The 22,269-nt window shown below is 41.4% G+C and overlaps 1 protein-coding gene across 1 annotated transcript; it reads right to left on the reverse strand.

The window, feature by feature from the left end:
* Positions 1–14,962: 14,962 nt before the first annotated feature.
* On the reverse strand, positions 14,963–17,398 carry LOC147428524 (L-type lectin-domain containing receptor kinase SIT2-like). The gene has a single exon (XM_086496527.1). The coding sequence runs from the start codon at positions 17,240–17,242 to the stop codon at positions 15,116–15,118; it is 2,127 nt and encodes a 708-aa protein (XP_086352653.1). The 5' UTR covers positions 17,243–17,398; the 3' UTR covers positions 14,963–15,115.
* Positions 17,399–22,269: the final 4,871 nt, after the last annotated feature.

Below are 22,269 nucleotides of genomic sequence, written 5' to 3' on the forward strand. Positions count from 1 at the left end.
GGGGATTGGGTCTCACCTGCCCTAGTTTAGCATGAGCATTCCAAATCAAATATGTAACATTGTTGTCCTCCCAACAGTAGATTCCAAGTTGTGGGTTATCCATAGGTATGCACTTCAAAGGTTTGGTATCTATCAGGTGTATCAACTTCTAATTCCCATCTGTCCACAGTGTCAAGATTTTGTATTTTGAGATATTGCAGTCCGTTTTGGTCCATATAGAAGGTATCTTGCCTATTAGCCCTAACCTCCTCATAACAACAACTTTGTTTTGATGACTCCAAAAGAGATTGAACAGACAAAGTACCAAGGATACTTGATTCGATAAATCATCATGGGGATGGGACCTGAAATAGAACCAAATTTAGGGTCGAATGAAAGAGCATATGGCCATATGGATAATCAACAAGGAGAGTCAAAGTTTGGAGCGAGCTTTTCTCAAATATTTCTCAACTGACCAAATCTAGAAAAAAGCTCCCTCCAAAAAGCTTGCTTTGAAAAGAATTTTTGGAGCGAGCTTCTTTTTCTCTCCCTCTCTCTCTCTCTCTCTCTCCCCCCCCCCCCCTTTCTCATCCCTCTATCTCCTGTCTCTCACTCCCACTTTCTCCTCCCCCTATCTCCTCTCCTTCCACTCCCTCTCTCTCTCTCTCTCTCTCTCTCTCTCTCTCTCTCTCTCTCTCTCTCTCTCTCTCTCTCTCTCTCTCTCTCTCTCTCTCGCCTCCTTTTTATATACCTCCTTCTTTTTATATACCTCCATCTCTCTCTGTCCTTCTCTCTCTCTCTGTCTTGTTTATCTCTCTATATCTAACTCTCCCCTCTCTCTCTCTCTATCTATCTATCTCTCGTCCTTCTCTCTCTCTCTCTCTCTCTCTCTCTCTCTCTCTCTCTCTCTCTCTCTCTCTCTCTCTCTCTCTCTCTCTCTCTCTCTCTCTCTCTCTCTCTCTCTTTTTGAAAGGACGAGAGTAATGCCGTGTGCTAGTCTCCACCCAACCATGCTATCTTATAGCCTCCCCCTAGAATACACACTATCTGACTGTGCTGGTGGCCTTGCTCGTAGGACCCATGTCCTTACATTTCCAATGTAGGTAAGTAGTCTTCCCAATTGGTTTGCTTCTTGCTAACATATGCTTGTAGCATATCCTCTAGCACTTGATTAACCCTTTTGTTTGACCATTTGTTTCTAGATGATCAGCCATACTAAGATTAAGTGTAGTTTTCAACTTTTGAAACACAGCTCTCCATAAGTGATTATCAAACTTTCAATCCTGTCACTGATGATACTAGCTAGAAGATCGTAGAGGCTATATATATATGCTCTATAAATAGCCGTGATGATTCCGATGTCTTAACCGTAGTCTTAATGGGAATGAATAGACACATCTTTGTTAGATGGTCTACAATTACCCATATGGCATCATGGCCACGATTTGTATTAAGTAGTCCTACTACAAAATCCATAGAGATACTCTCCCACTTACCTTGTGGAATCTCTAAAGGATGTAAAAGTCCATCAATTAGCTTGAGGCACTCTGCCTTATTAACTTGGCACTGTTGGCAGTTTAGTACGTACTCTTGAACATAATGATGTAAGCTTGGTCAATAAAATTGCTGTCAAAATAAGGAATACATTTTATGAGTACCTGGATGACCAACACTTAGACTATAATGACACTCAAATAATATTTGGTGCCTAGTGTCTGAGTCCTTTTGCACACATACTCTACCAGTGTAGTAAGTATCCATCGTCAATGGAAAAATTCTTCCATCACCTAAGCTCTTCCTGAGTAGGGGTGGAGATCTCTGTCTTGGAGTTTTTATCTGCGCATGCAAAAACATGTTGATCTAGCCTTGCAGAGACATGTGAGTGTGAGGGATCTCTTCTTAAAACTACACTCCACACTTTAGCATATAATTGATCTTGTGCACACTTGCCACGTAATGACTTTAAAAATTCACTCTTTATTTTCATCGTGAAAGCAAGTGAACTAATATGAGGCATCCGGCTTAGTGCATCCGCTACTACATTATATCGCCCCTTGCGATATCGTAGATTACAATCATAATCTTGAAGGATCTCCACCTATCTAGCTTTACAACCCTTCAAGTCCGTTTGAGTACTAAACCATTTTATACTCTCATGGTCAAAAACTACTTCAAACTTGGTACCATATAAATAGTGTTGCCACTTTCGTAAAGTGTGAACTATGGCATAGAGCTCCCGCTCATAGAAAGAATAATTTTGTTGAGATCTATCCAACCTTTTAGTTTCAAAGGCTATAGGTCTTCCCTCTCTAGAGAAGTACCGCACCAATTGCTTTATCACTAGTATCACTCTCTACCACGAACGGCTTAAGTGGGTCAATGATTGCTAGGATGGGAGCAGTGGCTAAAGCTACCTTGAGCTGTTCAAAACTACGTTGTTGGGCTTCTTACTAAGAAAAGTTCTTACCTTTTGCTTTAAGTTGACCTGTCATATGAACAACAATTTTGGCATAATCACGTATACATTAGCGATAAAATCCAGCCACGCCTAAGAAGATTTAAAGCTCCTCAACCATGCTGGGATGTGGCCATTGAAGGGTCATCAAAGAATGGTAGCGACCTTGTCAGTGTCCATGTTGATTCCATGATAAGAGATCACATGACATAGGTAATGTATCTCTATTTTAAAGAAATTGCACTTGCTTGGCTTAGCATACATGACGTGAGTTCGTAGCTATTTGAACACTAATCGAAAGTATTCTATGTGTTCATCTTCAGTCTTACTGTAAATGAGAATGTCATAAAGGAAAACCACATCAGATTTTCCAAGATAGGAACATAAGACACTATCCGTGAGTGTCATAAATGTGCTGGAGCATTGGTTAAACCAAAGGCATAACCAAAAATTCAAAATGTCCGAACCGTGTTATAAAGGCAGTTTTAGAGACATCTTTCAAAAGGATACGCACTTGGTGGTATCTTGAACGAAGATCTATCTTTGTATAGTATCTTTCCCCATGGAGTTGATCAAACAACTCATCCACTCAAGGCAGAGGATACTTGTTCTTGATGGTTATGGCGTTTAATCCGCGATAATCTATACACATACGCATAGTACCAACTTTCTTTTTTACCAATAGAATTGGCGATGCCCAAGGCGAATTGCTAGGTCTAATGAAACCACAGGCGAGGTAGTCACCCAACTGACTCTCAACCTCCTTGGCCTCACTAGCACTCATACGATAAGGTGGTTTACTCGCGAGTTTAATGCCCGACAGGACATATGTGCCATGTTGCACATCACTTGTAGGGGATAAACCCGGCGGTGAATCACTTGAGAATACGTCACTATACTCCGTGAGTAAGTGAGTCAGCTTTTTTCGTACAAAAGGAGAAAGTAAAGTAGAGTTATGCTAGGATAGAGAATCTTGTAATTCCTTTAATGTTTGTTTTGCAACAGTTGCACGTTGCTCAATATAATTAGAATTGAGAGCACTTTGCTCTTTAGAATTGTTAGCACGTTTCTTTTCATTAAAATTCATGCCCTTTGCATACGATAACTAGAATCCACATCACTTTGCTCTTGAGAATTCACAGGACTTGGAGACAAGCAGTAACACAAAAAGACTTCATTTAAATCTGCTTTTTATAAAATAGAAAGCTCGGCTGTACATATAAGAGGTGCAGATGGTATATTTTTCTCACCAAGCAAAAGCACATGTTTACCATTGGCCATAAAAGATAAGGAGTTGTGTTCATAACTAGTGTGCAATGTATTTCCTAAACCATGCAACCACTTCCGTCCTAAAACTACATCAACACGGTCCATGTTCATAGCTTGAAAGTCAAGGATCATCGTATGATCTTGAACAATAAGCTCAACTCCTTGAACTACCATGTCCCATACTTCTTTATCATTTCCAAACATATGTTCTACCACATCCATATAGCTTATAGTTCAGGAAGTTATGAGTTGCACCATCATCCACTAAAATACGAACACATTATTCATTAATAGTGTCATTGTCATAATAACTAATATCTAATTCTCCTAAATGATTTTCTCATGTTAAACTAATCATTTATATGGGGAAGTACTAGGGGAGAAAAAGCTAGAATATTGGTTAAGCTGGTAGACCTGCCATAGTGGGATCCAAAGGAGGGAAAATAGGGATCCAAGGGGGGGGGGGGGGGGGGGGGGGGGGGCATCTACAAAAGAGCAATGTGACTCAGTGAGCTCCAAAGACCCTAAGGTTCAGCCCATTAAGACTTCCAAAATACTAAGGTTCCAAAATTCAATAAAAAGTCCAATGGTCAAATCTTAGGGAAATTGGATGCCTTTGGAAGACCTAAAAGTCTTTGCAAATCCCTAGATGGGAGGGGGTGAGCCCTTTTAGTAGGGGATGAGAGAGAAACACAGTGACATACACACACACACACTCAGGCTCCCTTTACACAAAGCGAATAGGAGACACATATAGCTCCCTAGCCCAGTTGCCCCCAAAGTGCATTCAAATCCTATTGGATGGCCATAGAGGTAGACCAATGAGAATTAGGCTAGAGTACATTTAGTCTAATTTGTTTTTAAAACACTTGATAAAAGAACCAATAGGGATTAAGCTCTCTAGAAGACTATTGGACAGTCTCCCAAGGGGTCCAATGAGCATTCAGCAGCCCAATGGCTTGCCTGATTCCTATTGGCTAGAAGACAAAGGGGTCTAATGAGAGATTAATTGAATTAATTAAATACCTAACGCTCTCACAAAAGGGGAAAGGGGGACACATGCCAAAAGGCTATCACTCATGCTTCTATCATTTGCTAAACTTTACAGGGTCCAATTGGGTGCCAGCATGAGCAAATTGCAAGAAGGGTCGACCAAGAGAGAGAGGGGGCTGATTTTGGCAAGGCATTATTACACACACACTCACACAATCTCATGTGTGAAGCAAAGAAGACTCTCTCTCTTTCTCAAGCTTTAATGGAAAGTACATCCTCTACTCCAAGCTTGTGACAAGGGAGGCCTACACCAACAACTCTTGGCTTTGTGATGCAAATCCAACCAAGAGCCAATCTCCAATGCATGCTCATCTCCTCTACCATGCTAATTATTAAGCTATGCTAAGCTATTATGAGTGATTATGTGAGGATATATACTTCTTTCTCATAAGAATACTCCTCCTTCCTCTCAATCTACTCTCATATCCCGCTAGCTCTCACCATCTTCGAAGGTGTGTGAGGTCTTGGGCCTGAGACCGTGAGGGAATGGATGTTGTGTTTTATAAGTGTGTGCATGGTGCTTGAAGCTTCCATCTTCATTGCACCAACAAGTTATTAAAGGAATACAAAGTATTGTATTGTAAAATTTCTCCCTTGATGGGGGAAACCTATAATACAAAAGCCTTATGGAGGGGGGACTGGCTCCATGTAAATCTCGTCCTCAACTATTGTCAATAGTTTAATATCTCTCCCTTTTGAAGTATTGTTCATGCCTATCTAACTAGGTGTTATGCTTTTTGTTGCTCTCTCCATCCAAGCACTATTACTATGCTCATTAGGAATCTATTCTAATGAAATGCTCACTATGTTTATGCTATTTTCCATTACACACAAATTACTAGGCCATTAAATGTTACATTGGTATCAGAGACCGTGAGGAAATTGATGTTTTGTTTTATAAGTGTGTGCATGGTGCTTGAAGCTTCCATCTTCATTGCACCAGCAAGCTATTGAAGGAACACAAAGTATTGTATTGTAAAATGTCTCCCTTGATGGGAGAAACCTATAATACAAAGCCTTTTGGAGGGGAGACCGGCTCCATGTAAATCCGGTCCTCGATTGTTGTCAATAGTTTAATTTCTCACAAAGTATTATATTGTAAAATGTCTCCCTTGATGGGAGAAACCTATAATACAAAGCCTTTTGGAGGGGGCACCGGCTCCATGTAAATCTGGTTCTCAACTATTGTCAATAGTTTAATTTCTCTCTCTTTGGAAGCATTGTTCTTGCCTATCTAACTAGATGTTATGCTTTTTGTTGCTCTCTCCATCCAAGCACTCTTGCTATGCTCATTAGGAATCTATTCTAATGAAATGCTATGTTTATGATATTTTCTTCTACACACAAGTTACTAGGCCATTAGATGCTACATTGGTATCATAGCACAAGGTTTCTCTTTTCTTGCTCAAGAAGGGAGGTCGTCAAGCTAACTATGGATGGTTGGTATTATTAATTGTAATTGAGTAAGTAGAATAGGGATTTTTTAGCCTTGCAGTGCGCCTGCTTTGTGCAGATAACGGGGCATCGCCGTCCAGAGCTATGGTCTTAATAGTGGAGTCCTAGGGGGCTTGCCTATGTCTTAGCTATTGAAAGCTTGATAGGATCCGGTATAGTTTTGGTGTTAAAAGACCCTCTCTTCTATTCCTTGCAATTAATGATATTCGAGCCACGGGTACAGGAGCTTGAGTGCTTTTCTAAAGGGATAAAGAGGAGTAGCAACTAGGGCTTGAAGTGCCAAAGTACACCTAAAAAGTTACACCTAAAATTTGTTAGAATGGCTGACAATAGTAAAGAGAGTGAAATTAATGTTGATAGCTTTGATTTTGCTAATAAATAGGCTACTAATGATGCCCCTATGCTTGTTAACTACCGTGTTTCTAGGCTTCAACAAGCCATGGGCAATCCATCCCTCCAAAGTGAAGTGCAACGGCAGCTTCGTGCTCATGGGATTCTCCAAACTCCCCACCATGAAGAGAGAGTACCTAGAAAGCCTCCTTTTGAGACTTCCCACAGAGGCCTCTCTCCGATTCTAGAAGGAGAAGAGGATCCGTACGAAGGGCTCAAAAATCTACTACTTGATGACACATCTCCTTAACTCAAGATTATCCACCAAAAGAACGAGAAAGAAGTGAGTCTCCTGCCACCACGATGGAGATAGCTCCATGAAGACAACGGGGAAAACGCTCTCCATCACCCCTTAAACGGAGAAGACCATCGCACACTTCTCCACACCTTAATTAAAGAGGGATGACAGAAAACAAGAGAAGAAAAAGGTGAGAAAGAGGTCACCCTCTTCTCCATCTTCTTCATCCTCTTCCTCTTATGAAGAAAGTGATGGTGCAGAAAAGGAGGAACAAGGCAAGAAAGAGGTCACCTTACGGCTACGAATGTCCAAAATTATCAAAAAAGTGAAAATTTACAAATAGGTTGTGTATAGGCTCCTAATGTTAGCTATGTGCTAACATAGCCTGAAGTCAAATTCTTGACTAGGAGCCTTGAATTTTGCAAAAATTGGCCCAAAGTCTAAAAAAATGATGAAAATTCAAAAAGATTTTGGCCAAATATCCTACTAAGCATACTAATACAAACCCAACTTTCAAAAGTTGATTTGGCCAAAAATGATGGATCGTAATCCATCACCTCCAATCTAGTTTTCACTTGGCATACTGTGCACCCTTGTCCTAAGGTTAGTTTAAGCCAACTGCTGAAGTTTGGTCAAATTTGGATTAAAATCATTCAAGCTATGCTCAATTTTATTTTATGGTAAAGTTCTAGTCATTAAAGAGAGATTAATGCAAAAAAAATTCAATTAGTCTAGTGATATATAATCGTTGAAAATTGTACCTTGTAGAATGCCTCAACAACAAAAGCAAAAAGCTCAAAGAGAGTGGGAAACAACACGTGAAGTTGAAAAAATATCTCCCATGAGCCCATGTCGGTCACCCTTAAATATGTTAAGTAGTATGTGAGTTCAACATTAGGGATTTCTAAAACATTGATTATACCCTTATTTAGTATACAAAAAGGTGCCAAACAAAGGAGGTTTATGTGGATTGAATAGTAAAAGGTGTGTTTTATTCATATAAAAATTAGAAGTAAGGGATTTTTAAAATAGCTCTTGAACACACGTGATATAAAGAGTTTACAAATAGTGACATCCCCCCCCCCCAAAGCCCATGAAACTGCACACATAACATATGAGGAGCTTCAAAAATTTCTTGCAAACATCTTTGTTGGGAAATTCAAAAACAAAGAATTCAAAATGGTCCAAGCAACCACTTTATCCAAGGAACTTTGTGCTTTACACCAATGATCATAAGGCCATGAGGCTGTCAAGAGCATGTGGTTGGACAACAATTTGAAGCTATCACCATGCAGTACAAATTACCAAAGTTCACACATGAGCTAGTGAGTACTATATAGCAGAACAAAGAGGAAATTTTCATTGACAAAGATGGAGCTTCAATCAAGGTCAAAATCACAGTTGATCTTCTCATGGACAGCTTGCGCATCCCTTTAATGAATCACAACTTGCTAACAAGGATTTCACATCAATTGACGATCGTGCCTTTGTCGAACAAAATGGCCAAGACTTCACATGTACATATCTCCTATACTCCAAGATAGAATTGGCTCTTTGGTTAATCTCTCAACATTTGTGTTAAATCCATGAGGTACACACAACCTCTCAGATAGGTTGCAGTGGTCATGGACTTGGAATCGTCCAAAAACAAAACCATCAAATGCAATATCCCAAGCTACTTATGGAGAAATTGATAGATGGCAACCTAAAGGGTGGAGACAAGTACAAAATAGATATGAATGCACGACCTATGCTCACAAAAATTTCCTGCCAACATTTAGATATGATAGTTGAGCTATCATTGGCCCAAACATAGTTGGAGCTAATTCAAAAGACCAAGCACATTGTCAAATTAGGAAAGGTCTTCAAATTATACAAAGATCTAGATCTCAAGTTTATTCCAATAAAGATAGAGAACCCATAGTGTTAGAGCCTCGTGAAGATGGAAAAGTGGAAGATATGCCTTTTGAGTATCAAGAAAGTCAATTAGAGCTTTGTGCCTTGGGTTACCAGTGCCTTCTTCTCTATTTTCCAAACCCATATTCTAGTACTTCTAAGCCTCTGCTCCACTCAACTTCAACAAGACCTTCTCTACATTCACATGTTCTAGAATAATGGTTACTCAGTATAGATAATGCCACACATACCATGTTTTAAATAGATAATGCATCTTGACTTTAGGTGTCTAGGTCACAACACTGTTAAATATAATTGTATTGAGTTTTATAGGTGTTTTGATGTTTATTGTTCTTGCCATAAGAATGCTAAAAAGTTTTTTTGAAACATATGTTGGATTGTTTTATAGGTCAAATTTATATGTTGACTGGATGCCCAATGCACTTGATTTTCTTTCCTTCCTAAATTTAGGAGTTTCATTTAGAAATTTTTTGATGGTATCAGCAGTGCATGGTTGGGCATTTGTGTAAAATGGTAATCTAAAAAATATGCGAGATAACAGCAACAGTCATTTGAAGATTCCATCCATTCATCATTAGTGTACCTGTATCAGCATCAAAAGTGTGGACCACCTTCTCAATGATGGTTGAATCAATGGGTAATTTTGCAACTTACAGAATGACCAAAAACTCTCTTTCTTTGTCCTAAAACCCATACTTGCCAATAGGATGGTAAGAAACCTGTTTGAATTCTCTAGTGTTAATCCCTGCTTGAGTCTGTTGTAGCATGTTCTTGCTCATTGAGATGTGTCAGTACCATAATAATCTGGTGTTGGAGGTTCTATTGGTCTGGAATATGCACATATGGGTGCATGTAGCTTTGAACCTAGTTTGGTGCATGTCCCTTGTGATAATCAGCTTTCTTCCCCTGGAGCTTGAATTAGAAGATGGCTCATACCAAAAGCACCTTAAGAGTGTTAATGCCCTGGTAGGCATAGCATGGCAAAGTGGTTCTTTCACATCACACATGTTATTATGTTCATGAGAAATGTCTCACCACCTTTAAATGCGGTAGTGTCTAGTTCTCTATGCAGCACAAATGAAAAATCATCTCCATAAAGGAGAACATATGTTGCAAGATGTGATACAAGGCTTACAAGGCTCATTGTGTTTTAGCAATAAGATAATGTTCGAAACTTATAGCACAAATGATAAGCGTGCACAAGATTAGGGCTCCTAAAATTTTAAGCTTGATTTGTATTGGAGTGTTGCATGAGCAAGCCCTTAGAGCCCAAAATATATAGCTCCAATAAGAAAAGGCCTTGGGAGCTTCGGCTCAGCCATGGGGGTTATGGCCGTGGAAAGGTTGGCCGTGCGATGGTGAAAGAGCGTGAGGCTAAGAAGATTTGAATTACCATGGGAATGATGCCTTGAATGAATTTGATTTTTAAATAAAAATCAAAAAAACTATATAAAAAATATTGCAAAAATGGTATTGACAAGGTAGCACTGCAATTGATAAGACAGTCGGTTGCAAAAGAGTAGTGGGAGGGGCAATCCAAATATTGACAAGAAATTGGTAGAGGGCAGTGTAGCACGAGGTGGGAATTGATGGCGATTGTAGGTCGTTGACAGTAGCAAGCAAGTCAACAACAATGATGCCAATAGATAGCAATATCAAGAAGCAACGAGGTAGGTGAGTGCAAAGAATGGTGATGATGGGGCATCACCAATGAGAAGCACACAAACATTTTTGTGTAGCAAGCAAAAAATACAAGTGAATAATTTACAAAAGGTGGCTTGTTTTGTCCTAAGAATGTTTCCCACCCTGCAAACTTTTTAAAGGGATTGAAGATGGTTCTTTTGGCTTCAAGTCTACACAACCACACACATTCAAGGTCACACACATGCACACTTATTCAAGTGATCACATATACTCACATGCTCACTTTATTAAGGTTAATGAGCAAAAATTGTGGGGAAATCAAGCATAAATACATGCAGGTTAAATCAAGGCATCATTATTTGATTCTTGGGCTAAATGCAGCATAGATTATTGCATTTGAAAGCTTGAGAAAGTCTCTATGTACGCACATACATATCAATTTTCAATTAAGTCTCTCAAGCAATGTAGCTTTGGCTTGAAAAAAGTGGGAAAATAATATGGCAATGCACACACAATCAAGAAAATGTAAAAATGCATTGAAAGTATGATTACAACCACAACAAAAAGGAGGAATCTAAGTGGTCTAGCGGTGGCGAATTGATGTTCCTAATGCTAAATTTCCTTGAATGCCTTCGTAGTGGCCCGGAGATCTTGAGCCTTTGCATATATCCAATGACACCATGAAATGCAATTGAGCTCTATAGATGTAATCTAATGCTAATACTGATCTACTAGGATCATGAAGGTGATTAGGAAGTGCTAATCAGACACCATGCTCTAATACCACATGTAAGCGTTAGGGGGGATACACCATTGTGGCATGCATAGTTGTGTAGACATCATAGCCATAGATAATATGTAGATTAGAGAGAGATCAATACACGATGTAGAAATGATAACTTGCTTGATTGATTAGAATATGTTAGAAGGACTACAAGCTTTGGTGGATAGTGGCCTTCTATAGGCTTGAGGTGGAGGAATTGAATCAATGAGTGGATGGATATACACCACATATGGTAATGGCAAGGGTCGTGGGAGGGACTACAAGCTTTGGATAGTGTCCTTCTATAGGCTTGAGGTGGAGGAATTGAATCAATGAGTGGATGGATATACACCACATATGGTAATGGCAAGGGTCGTGGGAGGGACTACAAGCTTTGGATAGTGGGATTCTATAGGTTACGATGGAGGAATAGAATCAATGAGATATGTACCACATATGGTAATGTCAAGGGTCATGTGAGCTACCACAAGTAGCCTATCACTTTATCAAGTGTGTAGCATGTGTTAATGGAATGAGTAGCATGTGTGAGGCTATAGGGATTCATGGGGAAAGTGTGACTATGCACATAATGAGTAGCATGTGTGAGGCTATAGGGATTCATGGGGAAAGTGTGACTATGCACATAATGGTGCATGCTTGGCTTCTAGGGATTGTTCTCGATGTGAGTTTAAGCTAAATGTTTACCCCAACAAAATCATCAGAGTTGATCTTAAGAGGCTTCCAAAGGAGGGTAGCATGTAATAAGGAAAGTGAATTTCTAAATTTTCCTAGTTTTGTAGAATACAAAGGTGGTCTTGAAGGGAGATTCATAATCAAGGGTCAAAATTATACACGGTTACAAAAGAGGGCCAATCAACGGGGAATAAGGGTGATGATTTGGGTTGTTTGAGCTCCCTTCAAAGTACTCATTTCCCAAATTCCCTTTCAAAGACAAGGGCTTTTCCCTTTCAAGTGGTTGTGGCACTATCAGCTATCAATAAAGAATTCTGACATAGCCAAAGCTTGTATTCAAGCAATCTCTTGAGCCAAGGGCTTTTTTGGATACTAGAATTGACAAAAGTACTGCTTATTTCGACATCCTCTTATGAAGTTAGCTTTCATTGATTTACTCAAAGAGCATACTTTTGTATGAATTTTCAATCATAATGTTGGAACATGATATTCCAAACGATCATAGGTTTGATTTTAAATCTTATCCACAATTGAGGCCATATGTGGCTATATCGGATGTGCAAGTAGCAGAGTGATATCCTTTTACAAATCGGGCACGGTTTAGTTGACGCACAAGATTTCAGCATACTCTTACAACGAATTATCAACATATTAAGACTAGTTTGACTACCATAAATGTAACATTAACTGAACTTCCAAAGCTAGTTAACAATTCTATGGTGCAAGTGGCCAAGGAGAAGTTGCAAATTCCAATGTTGGTAATCAAGGAGTCAATGAGGAATGAGCACCATTAGAATCTTTTCCTATAGGGTACGATAACCCAAATACTTCATCATGGATGAAGGAGTTGAAGCTCTTGATCAATAGAGCTGAAGATCTAGAACGAAACAAAGATTTAATCAACAAATTTTTATATAACTAAGCATATGTTCACCATCTGCGTTCGACACTAGATGTTGCGCGACCTAGAGAGATTAGTCTACCTTTGCAAGGCAAAGTATACAGGTGGTGGATGGCTATTCCACATGCACAAAACTCAAGATGTTAGTGTAATCTAGGCATTTCTTTTGAAAATAATTTTTCCTAACAATGAAGCAAAGAAGAGTTGGAAGGCAAGGGACAACTCCTTTATGCACAATTCTTCTATAACTTGATACATCTCCAAGCATTGTGAGATTATTCTTAAGTTGGATGGGCTAGACAAGTTCCTCAAATTTTGGGGGTTTCATTGTGGCCCTAATATCAAAGCTTTACTTGCTCATTAACACAATTGCAAAAGCTTTGGTATGTGATGTAGATGAGAAAGAGTTACAACATACATATCCAGACTAATATACTAAATCTCCTAGGAGGGGCATGTACTCTATAGATTCTCTATATGTGCTATTAATTTTACACGAGAAAATAGAGAAAAAATTTGCTCCCCTCGTTCGTCAAATTCACATGCCAAAAGAGAATGCCCTTTAATCCAAGCAACAAAGCGAGATGACGTTCAGAGCCCATATCATCCGCTCGAATTTTCATAGTCATGAGATATGTTGGATAGTTTGCAAGTTTAATTTTGGCTTCTATTTTATTTATTTGTAGATTCTAGCTAGATCATCTTTTATTAGATGTATCTTTTTGGAGCAAGTACAATCATTGTTTTACACTCATAGTGTGCACTAGAGGTGTTTCCAATTCAATTTTTAGCATCGATATTTCTTTTTCATAATATTATAACGCATATATGGCTACAAGGAAGTACAAACTATGTTGCTAGTTTTGAGTTTTCTTATTAGCATTACTATTTCATAATACCATGAGTGTGTCGTTTGATGTTAGCTTTGATCACATTTAGGGTTACCTTTTAGCATCGCTATTTCTTCTCAGAATATTATGATTTTGAGTTTTCTTATTAGCATTACTATTTTAGAACACTATGTGTGTGTCGTTTGTTGTTAGCTTTGGTCACATTTAGAGTCACCTTTGGCTACTCAGACTAAAGGCAACATACAACCGTAAGGGCGGACATTTTTAAGCAAAGGGATGTAGGTTTAGTTATTGTGCAGTCATGATTGGGCAAACTATAACCTCCCTCTAATTGTGGATTTAAGAAGTTGTAAGGATATAGTTAAGCAGAGATACTCTTCTTCTTTTACAAAGAACGGTACCAATTTTGGGATACACTCCGCATGTGGAGAGTAAATGTACCCGTGGACTTAAACAGCGCTGGGTGCCAACTTTTTGTTATGTGTCACAGGAAAGTCCAAATGTTAATCGATCACTTGATTGATTTGCATTGAAAGGGAGCATTTCAATTTCGAGAAAAATTACTAGAGAAGAGCTCTAGAGCAACTACTTTTGCTTAGTTAAAGCGTCTCACTTGAGATAGGCTCTACTATTAGCTCTGAAATGAGAGCAATAATTTTTGCTCAATTAGAGTGTTTCGTTTGAGATAGACTCTCCAATTAGTTGAGAAATGAGAGCAATGAATTTTTCTCGGCCGGAGCATCTTGCTAGAGATAGGCTATTTTCTCGGTCTGAGATATAAGTAGAATTTCCTTTTGGCCAAAGAAATAATCCCTTTAAGAGGATATTTGATTGCAATCATTCAATTTGGTTTTTGCTATGAGCAGATAGTTCCTCATATTAATATATACGATTTGGTAGTTATTAAGTGGATTAGTTGACCTAATGCCGGTTTATATTAAGAAAACATTGATATTCTTAAGAAAAGTTAGTAATGTCAAAATAAGGGTAGGATCAACGATGGGCACCGCCCTTAGGCAAAGCCGGTTAGGCATGCAATTTAAGCGCATTAGGAGGCCTATAAGAGGAGATCATTGGGAGACGAATGAGTATGCATGAGTCCCTTCTCCTTTCACACTTGTTATCTAGATATTACCGTGGTCCTTGAAAAACGTCGTTGAGCAATCAAAATATCCTACAAATTTTGAAATTTTTTGGCTCATCTTTTGCCAAATGGTTTAAGTGAACTGACCAAATGATTTGACTCTTGAAAAATAGTCATTAAGCAATCAAAATACCCTATTAATTTCCTACCACGTCAGAACTTCTCTTCTTTCTCTGACAAGTGCTACCTTGATCACCGGTAACCAATAATTGCAAATAATTTTTTTCTAATCTAATAATAAATTAAGTATTTCCAAAACTTTATACAACATTGTAGAAAGTCATGATTTTTTGGAAGTGTGGCATGACTGAAACTATGTGTTTGATACAGAGTCATGGTGAACAATATCTGCAATACTTAGCACTACCTACCACTGGGAGCCTTCCTCAAAGTCTCGCCCTTCAATTGAAGCGAGCTGGAGGTGGAATCATCACAAATCTCCGAACCCATGGACAAACTTGTGAAGTCTTGGGCAGCAGAGGTCATTGCTAGGGAGGTAAAGACAAATGGTGACCAAGAACTGAGTGTTGGTAAGGATGGAGGTGGAGCATCCCCCCTCAAAACCTGCACAATGCGTCGCATTGATGGCCGGCTCTCAGGGTCTGGATAGCAACACAAAACCCCCAATTCCAAGACCCCCCTTACTATATCACATGACTCTTGCCCCTCTCCGAGCAGCTCTGGGTCGATTGCCTCTTGCAATGCCTTGTTCATTTGCAGCTTCCATAGCCACTCAATCATCGAGCAACCCTCTTGCTCGCTCGGATCGCTCATCTTCCTTCCTGTTGCCACTTCTAGGGCCAATGCACCGAAGCTAAAAACGTCTGTTTTCTCTGTTGCTTTGCGAGTAAAGAAGGATTCCGGAGCCATGTAGCCCCAAGTGCCTGCTACATTGGTAGTGCCGGGCACCACATCATGCCCATACAAACGAGCCAGACCGAAATCACCAAGGCGCGCATTCATGTGAGCATCTAGCATCACATTGCTGGCTTTTACGTCTCGGTGAACAATTTTGTGCTCACACTCCTCATGAAGGTAGAGAAGCGCAGCTGCGACTCCTTGAAGAATATGCAATCTTTGGTTCCAAGGAAAGTTCGCTTGATGATTGAAAAGCACCTTGTCCAAGCTTCCATGGGGCATCAGCTCATACACGAGCACAAAACCCTTCTCCTGGCACCATCCGAGTAAGGGAACGAGATTGCGGTGGCGCAGCCGCCCAATTGTCGTCACCTCGGACACAAACTCCTTGACACCCTGCTTTGACTCCTTGGATATTCTCTTCACTGCAATGGAGGTGCCACTAGAAGGGAGCACACCTTGAAAGACCTCACCAAAGCCCCCACTTCCCAATCTATTCTTCGCATGGAAATTGTTCGTTGCTTTCACAAGTTCGCGGTAGCTAAATTCTTGTGGAAGCTGCTCTTGCAAAGACATTTGCCAATCATCCTTGCTCATATACCTAGCTTTGAGCCTTCTCTTCCTAAAATAAATATACGCTGCCGCCATCGCCACCAACAGAAGCGCAAAAAAACTGAAAAGGACCCCTATAATGATAACCTTCTTGCCAATGCCGTTGCTCTTGTCCCTTGATGGCATGGAAATGTTTGCTGCAAGACCACCATCACTGCTAAAACTCCATGCATACACATAATAAGTTACCGTTGGTAGGGGTCCTGTTGCAGCAGTGAATCCCACATACATCGTCTCATTAAACAAACTTGACAGATTGAGTGAGCTAATGGACATCAGAGCATACATGGGTTTCACTCCTAGCGTCCTGCTTACGGAAATGTTAAGCTGGTTCATAGTGGCATCATAATCAATCCAAGCTTGGATGTTTGCACCTTTCATTTGAACAGCATATCCATCTGCCGCACTCTGGATTGTTGGTGAGCTGCTAGTTCTGTAGGCGGCCGAAGTGGCCGCCCATGAAACAATGTCGTTGACATCAATGCCAATGTGATTGTTATCCATATCTTGATGTTCAGGGTTTTTGTAAGTGTCAAATTCAATGGCAAGAGTGTGGGTAGAGTTTTTGCCACTGGTTTCATTGCTGAAGATGCCCAGAAAGCCTTGGCTGGAGTTCGCGATGCCGCCAAGGGTGGGCGCCATGACAAATGCCATGCCATCGGCGAGGTCTGAAGTGGTGCTGGGCTGGATGTAGAAGATGAATTGAGTGCTGAAGGAAAGTGGGGCGAGAGTTCCAGATGCAAGAAGCTGGACAGGGGTGTTGTAAAGGCAGCGGCCGCTCGCCTGAGTAGCACCAGTTTCTGTGAGTTGCAAGCTGCGTTCTTGGAAGGATGCATTCTGGAAGCAAATGATCTCTGCCCTCGCCTGAGGGCTGTCGAATCCACTATAAGCAAAGCTCGCCATAGTTGCTGCATCGCAATGCGCAAGGAAGAAGAGAATCAGGAGCATATGGGCGCAGAACAGGAGACTTGAACCACACAGGGGTGGCTGCATCGTAGAATTAGGGTTTGTACACACCATGGCATGGCAGATCTTGCCCGTTTGCGAGAGAAACGTCACAAATACTGATCGAGGACGTCGATATGAAGACAGCAGAAGAGTGAGAGGGTTGGTGAAAACGTGGCCGCCTGGACCAAGTCTCCCAGTTTATCCAGTACCCCCGCCCGCCAACGAGGCGAGGGCCAGGCTTCAGCGGCTGAGCGGCTGAGTTCATACTCATTTTCAACTCCACAATTACGTAAGAGGACTTCTCTTTGGAGGGCTTTAAAATTGGGGGGCCTTTACACATTGGAGGGCCATAGTGAAGACGCCCTATACAACCATCTACTACCGGTAGCCTCTCAAGTTTATTCAATTATTGTTTGAGATTCCCTTTCTTTCATATCGGGATACAATCCCCTTACAAAAATGGATACAGAGATTCGAACTTCCACAGATGCAAGATCAGCCTCATTAGTTGTACCCGTAGCAACTTCTCCTAACGCTCTCATTTGTCTTCATCGAACTAGAGCTAGGTTACAAAAAAAGTAAAAGCAATGCCTGACTCTGCTCGGCTCCCTCTCTCTGCACGTCAGTTTGCCTTTATACGCAGCTACCTACCCTACGCGTAGCCTCGCTTGCACCTGCCTGCTCCGTCACCCAACAACCACCATAAGGCTTCGACTTTACCCACACCACGCATCTCGCAGGATTCCCAGTTTTTTCCAAATTTCTATAATTGGGTACAACCTACTGCCGGTAACAAAAGTGTGGCACGAAAGTTGGGCATCCACCTTTTGCTAGCGTTGTATGTTACCCTCACCAAGCCCGTGCCATGGTGCAACGACAGTTGCAAGCCCATATCTAATCGTGAGCTCCTCACCTACAATAGGCTTGCAATTGTGACCTTGTCTGCCCATGGTTTTTGTTAATGCACAGCATGAACAGTGGCGTAGCTATGTAGCCAGTTCCGTGCATGCAACCATTGTTGTTGACCGGGTGGCGCCAATTGAAAAGGCGATTCGTAATTGTGGGGGTGGTTGAAGCACCCCCCAAAAAAATAGTCGCGGTTACCTCCATTGTTTGCGCAAGTGCGATCCGTAAAATTTGTGGAGGGTATGGGGCACGTTGTTAGAAAGTCATGGGCCCTCCAAAGGCACCATTAAAGGGTTTGTGTGAGAGCCCTCTAAGAGCGCCTGCACATAGGCCTTCCAAAATAGAGGGCCTTCCAAATTGGAAGGCTCACTTTTTGAAGGTTCTGCATTCCCATAGGTGATCTCCTAGCAAGTAGATAGGTGGGGTCCCGTTGGAGCTGCCAAATGAGGACAAATAGAAAACTTTTGGTATGAGGTAAAAAGATCTAGTTGACTTGCTCTAGCAGGTCATTGCCAATTTAGAAGGCCTTCCAAAATGTAGAGGGTGGTTTAAAGACCCTCTGATGATAGAGGTGCTACCAAGATGAGCACCGTATTTAACGTGATGGTGGAAGTCTATGTGATTGCATTTTTTAACTTGAAAGGCCTTCTAAAAATGCCGCTATCGGGTCTATGTGAAGGCCCTCTAAGCATAATATTACTTGGTTGGCCCAAGGCCTTTTTGTAAAATGAGCTTAGAAGCTCTTCCACGTGATTTCTTTATCTATTTGGAGAGGTGTGAGAGCTCTATACATGGGTGTTCCCGATTGACTACTCTTATTGCTTGCACAAGATTACGGGAAAGTCTCTCCTTGAGCCTCTCCGAGTTCTGCAAAAGCGACGGTTGTTGATTGTGATTGATGTTGAAGATGACTCCATGCATAACCAAAGTGCAATGGAAAAACACAAGATCATACATTCCATGGAAGGCCGAGGAAGCTCAATTTCATAGACTTACCTTTTTATCTTACTTTTGGGATCAACTTGCCTTCATCTTTAGCAAGGGACCTGAAGAGTGGATCCTTAAAGAGAGGCTCCCAAGAGACCAATTTCTTCTTCTTCTCTTCCAAAAGGTAATCATCTTCACTAGCCCTTGCAATCTGAAGTTTGAGGGGGAAGTGCTCTGACATACTCGAGGAGGTATCTGCACTCAAATCCATAGGAGGAGGGAAACCAATCCGCTTGGCACAACATGCAGACCAAAAGTTGTGTTGGCATACTAGAGGCTCGTGTAAGCTAAGCCCAGCAAGCTCCTCCACATACCAATAGCCCCTGAGTCAATCAATGCCCATTTATCGTCATAGAGTGCCTTCCATTTTGATGTATCCAAATTATGGAAACAATGACTCAAAAGTTTTGATTTAAACTAATCAACAAACACCTTTCCCTTTGGGATGGAATTTATCCTTTTCCCCTTGCCCTCTACTAGCATGTTTGAACAAAAAACGACACAGTATCAAGTTGAGACTGATTTTTCCCAAACACAGTTGCCCTCAACAAAAATTCGTGTTTTTTCTTTGAAGATAGAGAAAATCTCTCTTTTCCTCTCTCTCTATCTTATCCACATGCCATTCCTATGCCCCCCCCCCCCCCCCCCCCCCCCCCCCTCCTCTTTTCACCAAGTTTACCTTTCATCCACGTTCTATGTCCATGCGACAAACACCACCCCCCCCCCCCCCCCCCCCCCTTCCACTTAGTTTAGCTTTCATCTAACTCTTACACAAACATCTTTGGCGATTCCTTTAAAAAGAAATGAAAGAAACGTTTTGGCACCTATTTCATTTGCTTTCACAACCAATTATCCAGATTCTATTCGTTTGGAATCTCTCAGCTTAAAGGAAAAGGGGTTGGAGCCTGTTCTTGCATGAATCCATGTCCCGCTTTGCACTCGGCTCTCTCCCTTTGCTCCTATCAACTATCGTGCAAAGGCAGATGTCTGCTCTGCAGCCCTAGCCTTGAGCTCACACCCAGCTTCTTTGCCTCTCGCTCCCTGCCCTCTCTGTCCGCTTTCCTGCCCCTTGCTTCCATACCCTTGAGTTGTGACCCACACCCGCTCCCCTCATCCCTTCCTCTGCAATGTGATGTCTTGACTCATTGCCAACAGGCTGGCCACATACTGTCTTTGCGATCGCTGGCAGTTCACAATGCTTCCATCCCTTGCCCTTGCCTCCTTGTGCAGGCAGCTCTGTGTGCACGCTCTCTCTCCCCAACCCCCCTGCTATGTTCTCTGGATGCACTCCCGTGAGCCATAGCAACTACAACAGAGAGAGAGAGAGAGAGAGAGAGAGAGAGAGAGAGAGAGAGAGAGCCCCTTGATGGCCCCTCTGACCCTGCAACACAAAGATAGATTGCCTCCACCCCGCTCGCTTTGCCGTCCTCACAAGCCTCGAACCTTGCAAATTACTCCAATCGGCCTGTCTTGCACGTAAATATCAGGGTGCACTCCACCACGGTCTTGCCTTGCAAGGAGAGCATGGCGCTACAGCTTGGGCGCAGCGATGCAAATAAGAGAAGAAGAAGAAGAAGAAGAAGAGAGTCTGTACGTACACCCGAAAAAATCTACCTCTTGCTCTCTCCTCTCCTCTCTCCTCCACGTGCCCCTTCCCCTATTTTTAACTTCAAAGACATGGAAGCATATGCGCATGATTCCCCTTATTAAACCCCTTATGCAAATTGGTTGGGTCGCTTTCCATTAATTAATTAGACCCGGAGATTCCTTCTCCCAGTCTTCCCAAATTAACTGTCGGACTTTCGCCCCAATTCCCGCATCCCTATTTGCCCGAGTTTCCATGCACAACTGCATAAATTCGTTCTGCTCTCTGAAGTGCAACGCCTCCATGTCCCATGCTCCTAGTCTGTCTAGCGCAGTGCCTCAATGCCACTCTCGCCTCTAGGTGCCAACTCCCATCGCAGGCACTCTCTCTCTCTCTCTCTCTCTCTCTCTCTCTCTCTCTCTCTCTCTCTCTCTCTCTCTCTCTCTCTCAACACGCAACTCTGTATGTCCATGACGCAGTGCTCATGAGCCTTGTGCAGCGAGTCGCCCTGCCTGTTGAACCAGATTTCCACTCAATGAATGCAAACAAAATGAAGCAAGGTGCACACTACCCATGGTCTCCCACACTCTTGCCTGCATCTCAATTGCGTTGTAGTGCCGACAGTGAGTTAGTCGAAAGCGAAGCATAGCAAAAAAAAAACTCTCTGACAACCATCCTCCTCATTTCACAGGCTGAAAAAATATCACCCCATACCTTAGCTGGTTCGGCGCATGCGTTTGCAACAAGTTCCTCCACGTGCCCTTGTTGGTCTTGATCGCATGCTCTCCCACATAACCACGTGACACACATAGAAAATTTCTTCCCCGACATATCCTTTCACGCATGCTCTCCCGCATATCCATGTGACACGGCCCGAATTTCTCCTTTTCCCCTTGCCCTCAATTGGCATTAGCATGATATGCTAAGAGATAATTTAAGAGATACATTTTCAAACACCCAAGAAAATAAGGGCACTAAAACTTCTCTTGATTTTCAGATTTTCTTAAAGGCAAGCTCAAATCTAATTGAGGTTTCACTATTTTTTTCGAAACTCCCTTTGCCCTCTCTCTCTCTCTCTCTCTCTCTCTCTCTCTCTCTCTCTCATCCACGTCCCACGCTACCTCTTGTCCAGCACTCAACTATTCAAACAAATGCACAAAGTATTCAATTTGAAATTTCCCTATGCCTTTAGTTCGTGGAGGAATACATGAGTCTTTTTCTTGAATGCAAACTAAGCATCTTGTTAGATTCTTATCAAAACAAATGAAAAAAAAACGTTTTGGCCACCTATTTCATATTTCATTTGCTTTCACAATCAATTATCTATGATTGATATAAAAATTGAGCATCGTTCATTCAAACATTTCACTTATTCATTCATTATCAACCAAGTCGTATAAATAAAGTTGCACACGCATTGACCATTCATTAATGACATTTTTTTTTTCTAACACAAGCCTTAGAGAAGTGTTGCATCAAACATACTTTCAATGTTGTCAGTGATGATGATTGAGACTTGCCTTAAATGTTATTTTGGTTTTGAAATATCAAATGGATATGTTTATTTCACCTTTCATTTTATGTCCTCACATCGTTTGACTTCTCTTGTATTCTATTATTT

The sequence above is a fragment of the Adiantum capillus-veneris genome, chromosome 23, assembly GCF_014529385.1.
Source record: "Adiantum capillus-veneris isolate H3 chromosome 23, ASM1452938v2, whole genome shotgun sequence".
NCBI lineage: Eukaryota > Viridiplantae > Streptophyta > Polypodiopsida > Polypodiales > Pteridaceae > Adiantum > Adiantum capillus-veneris.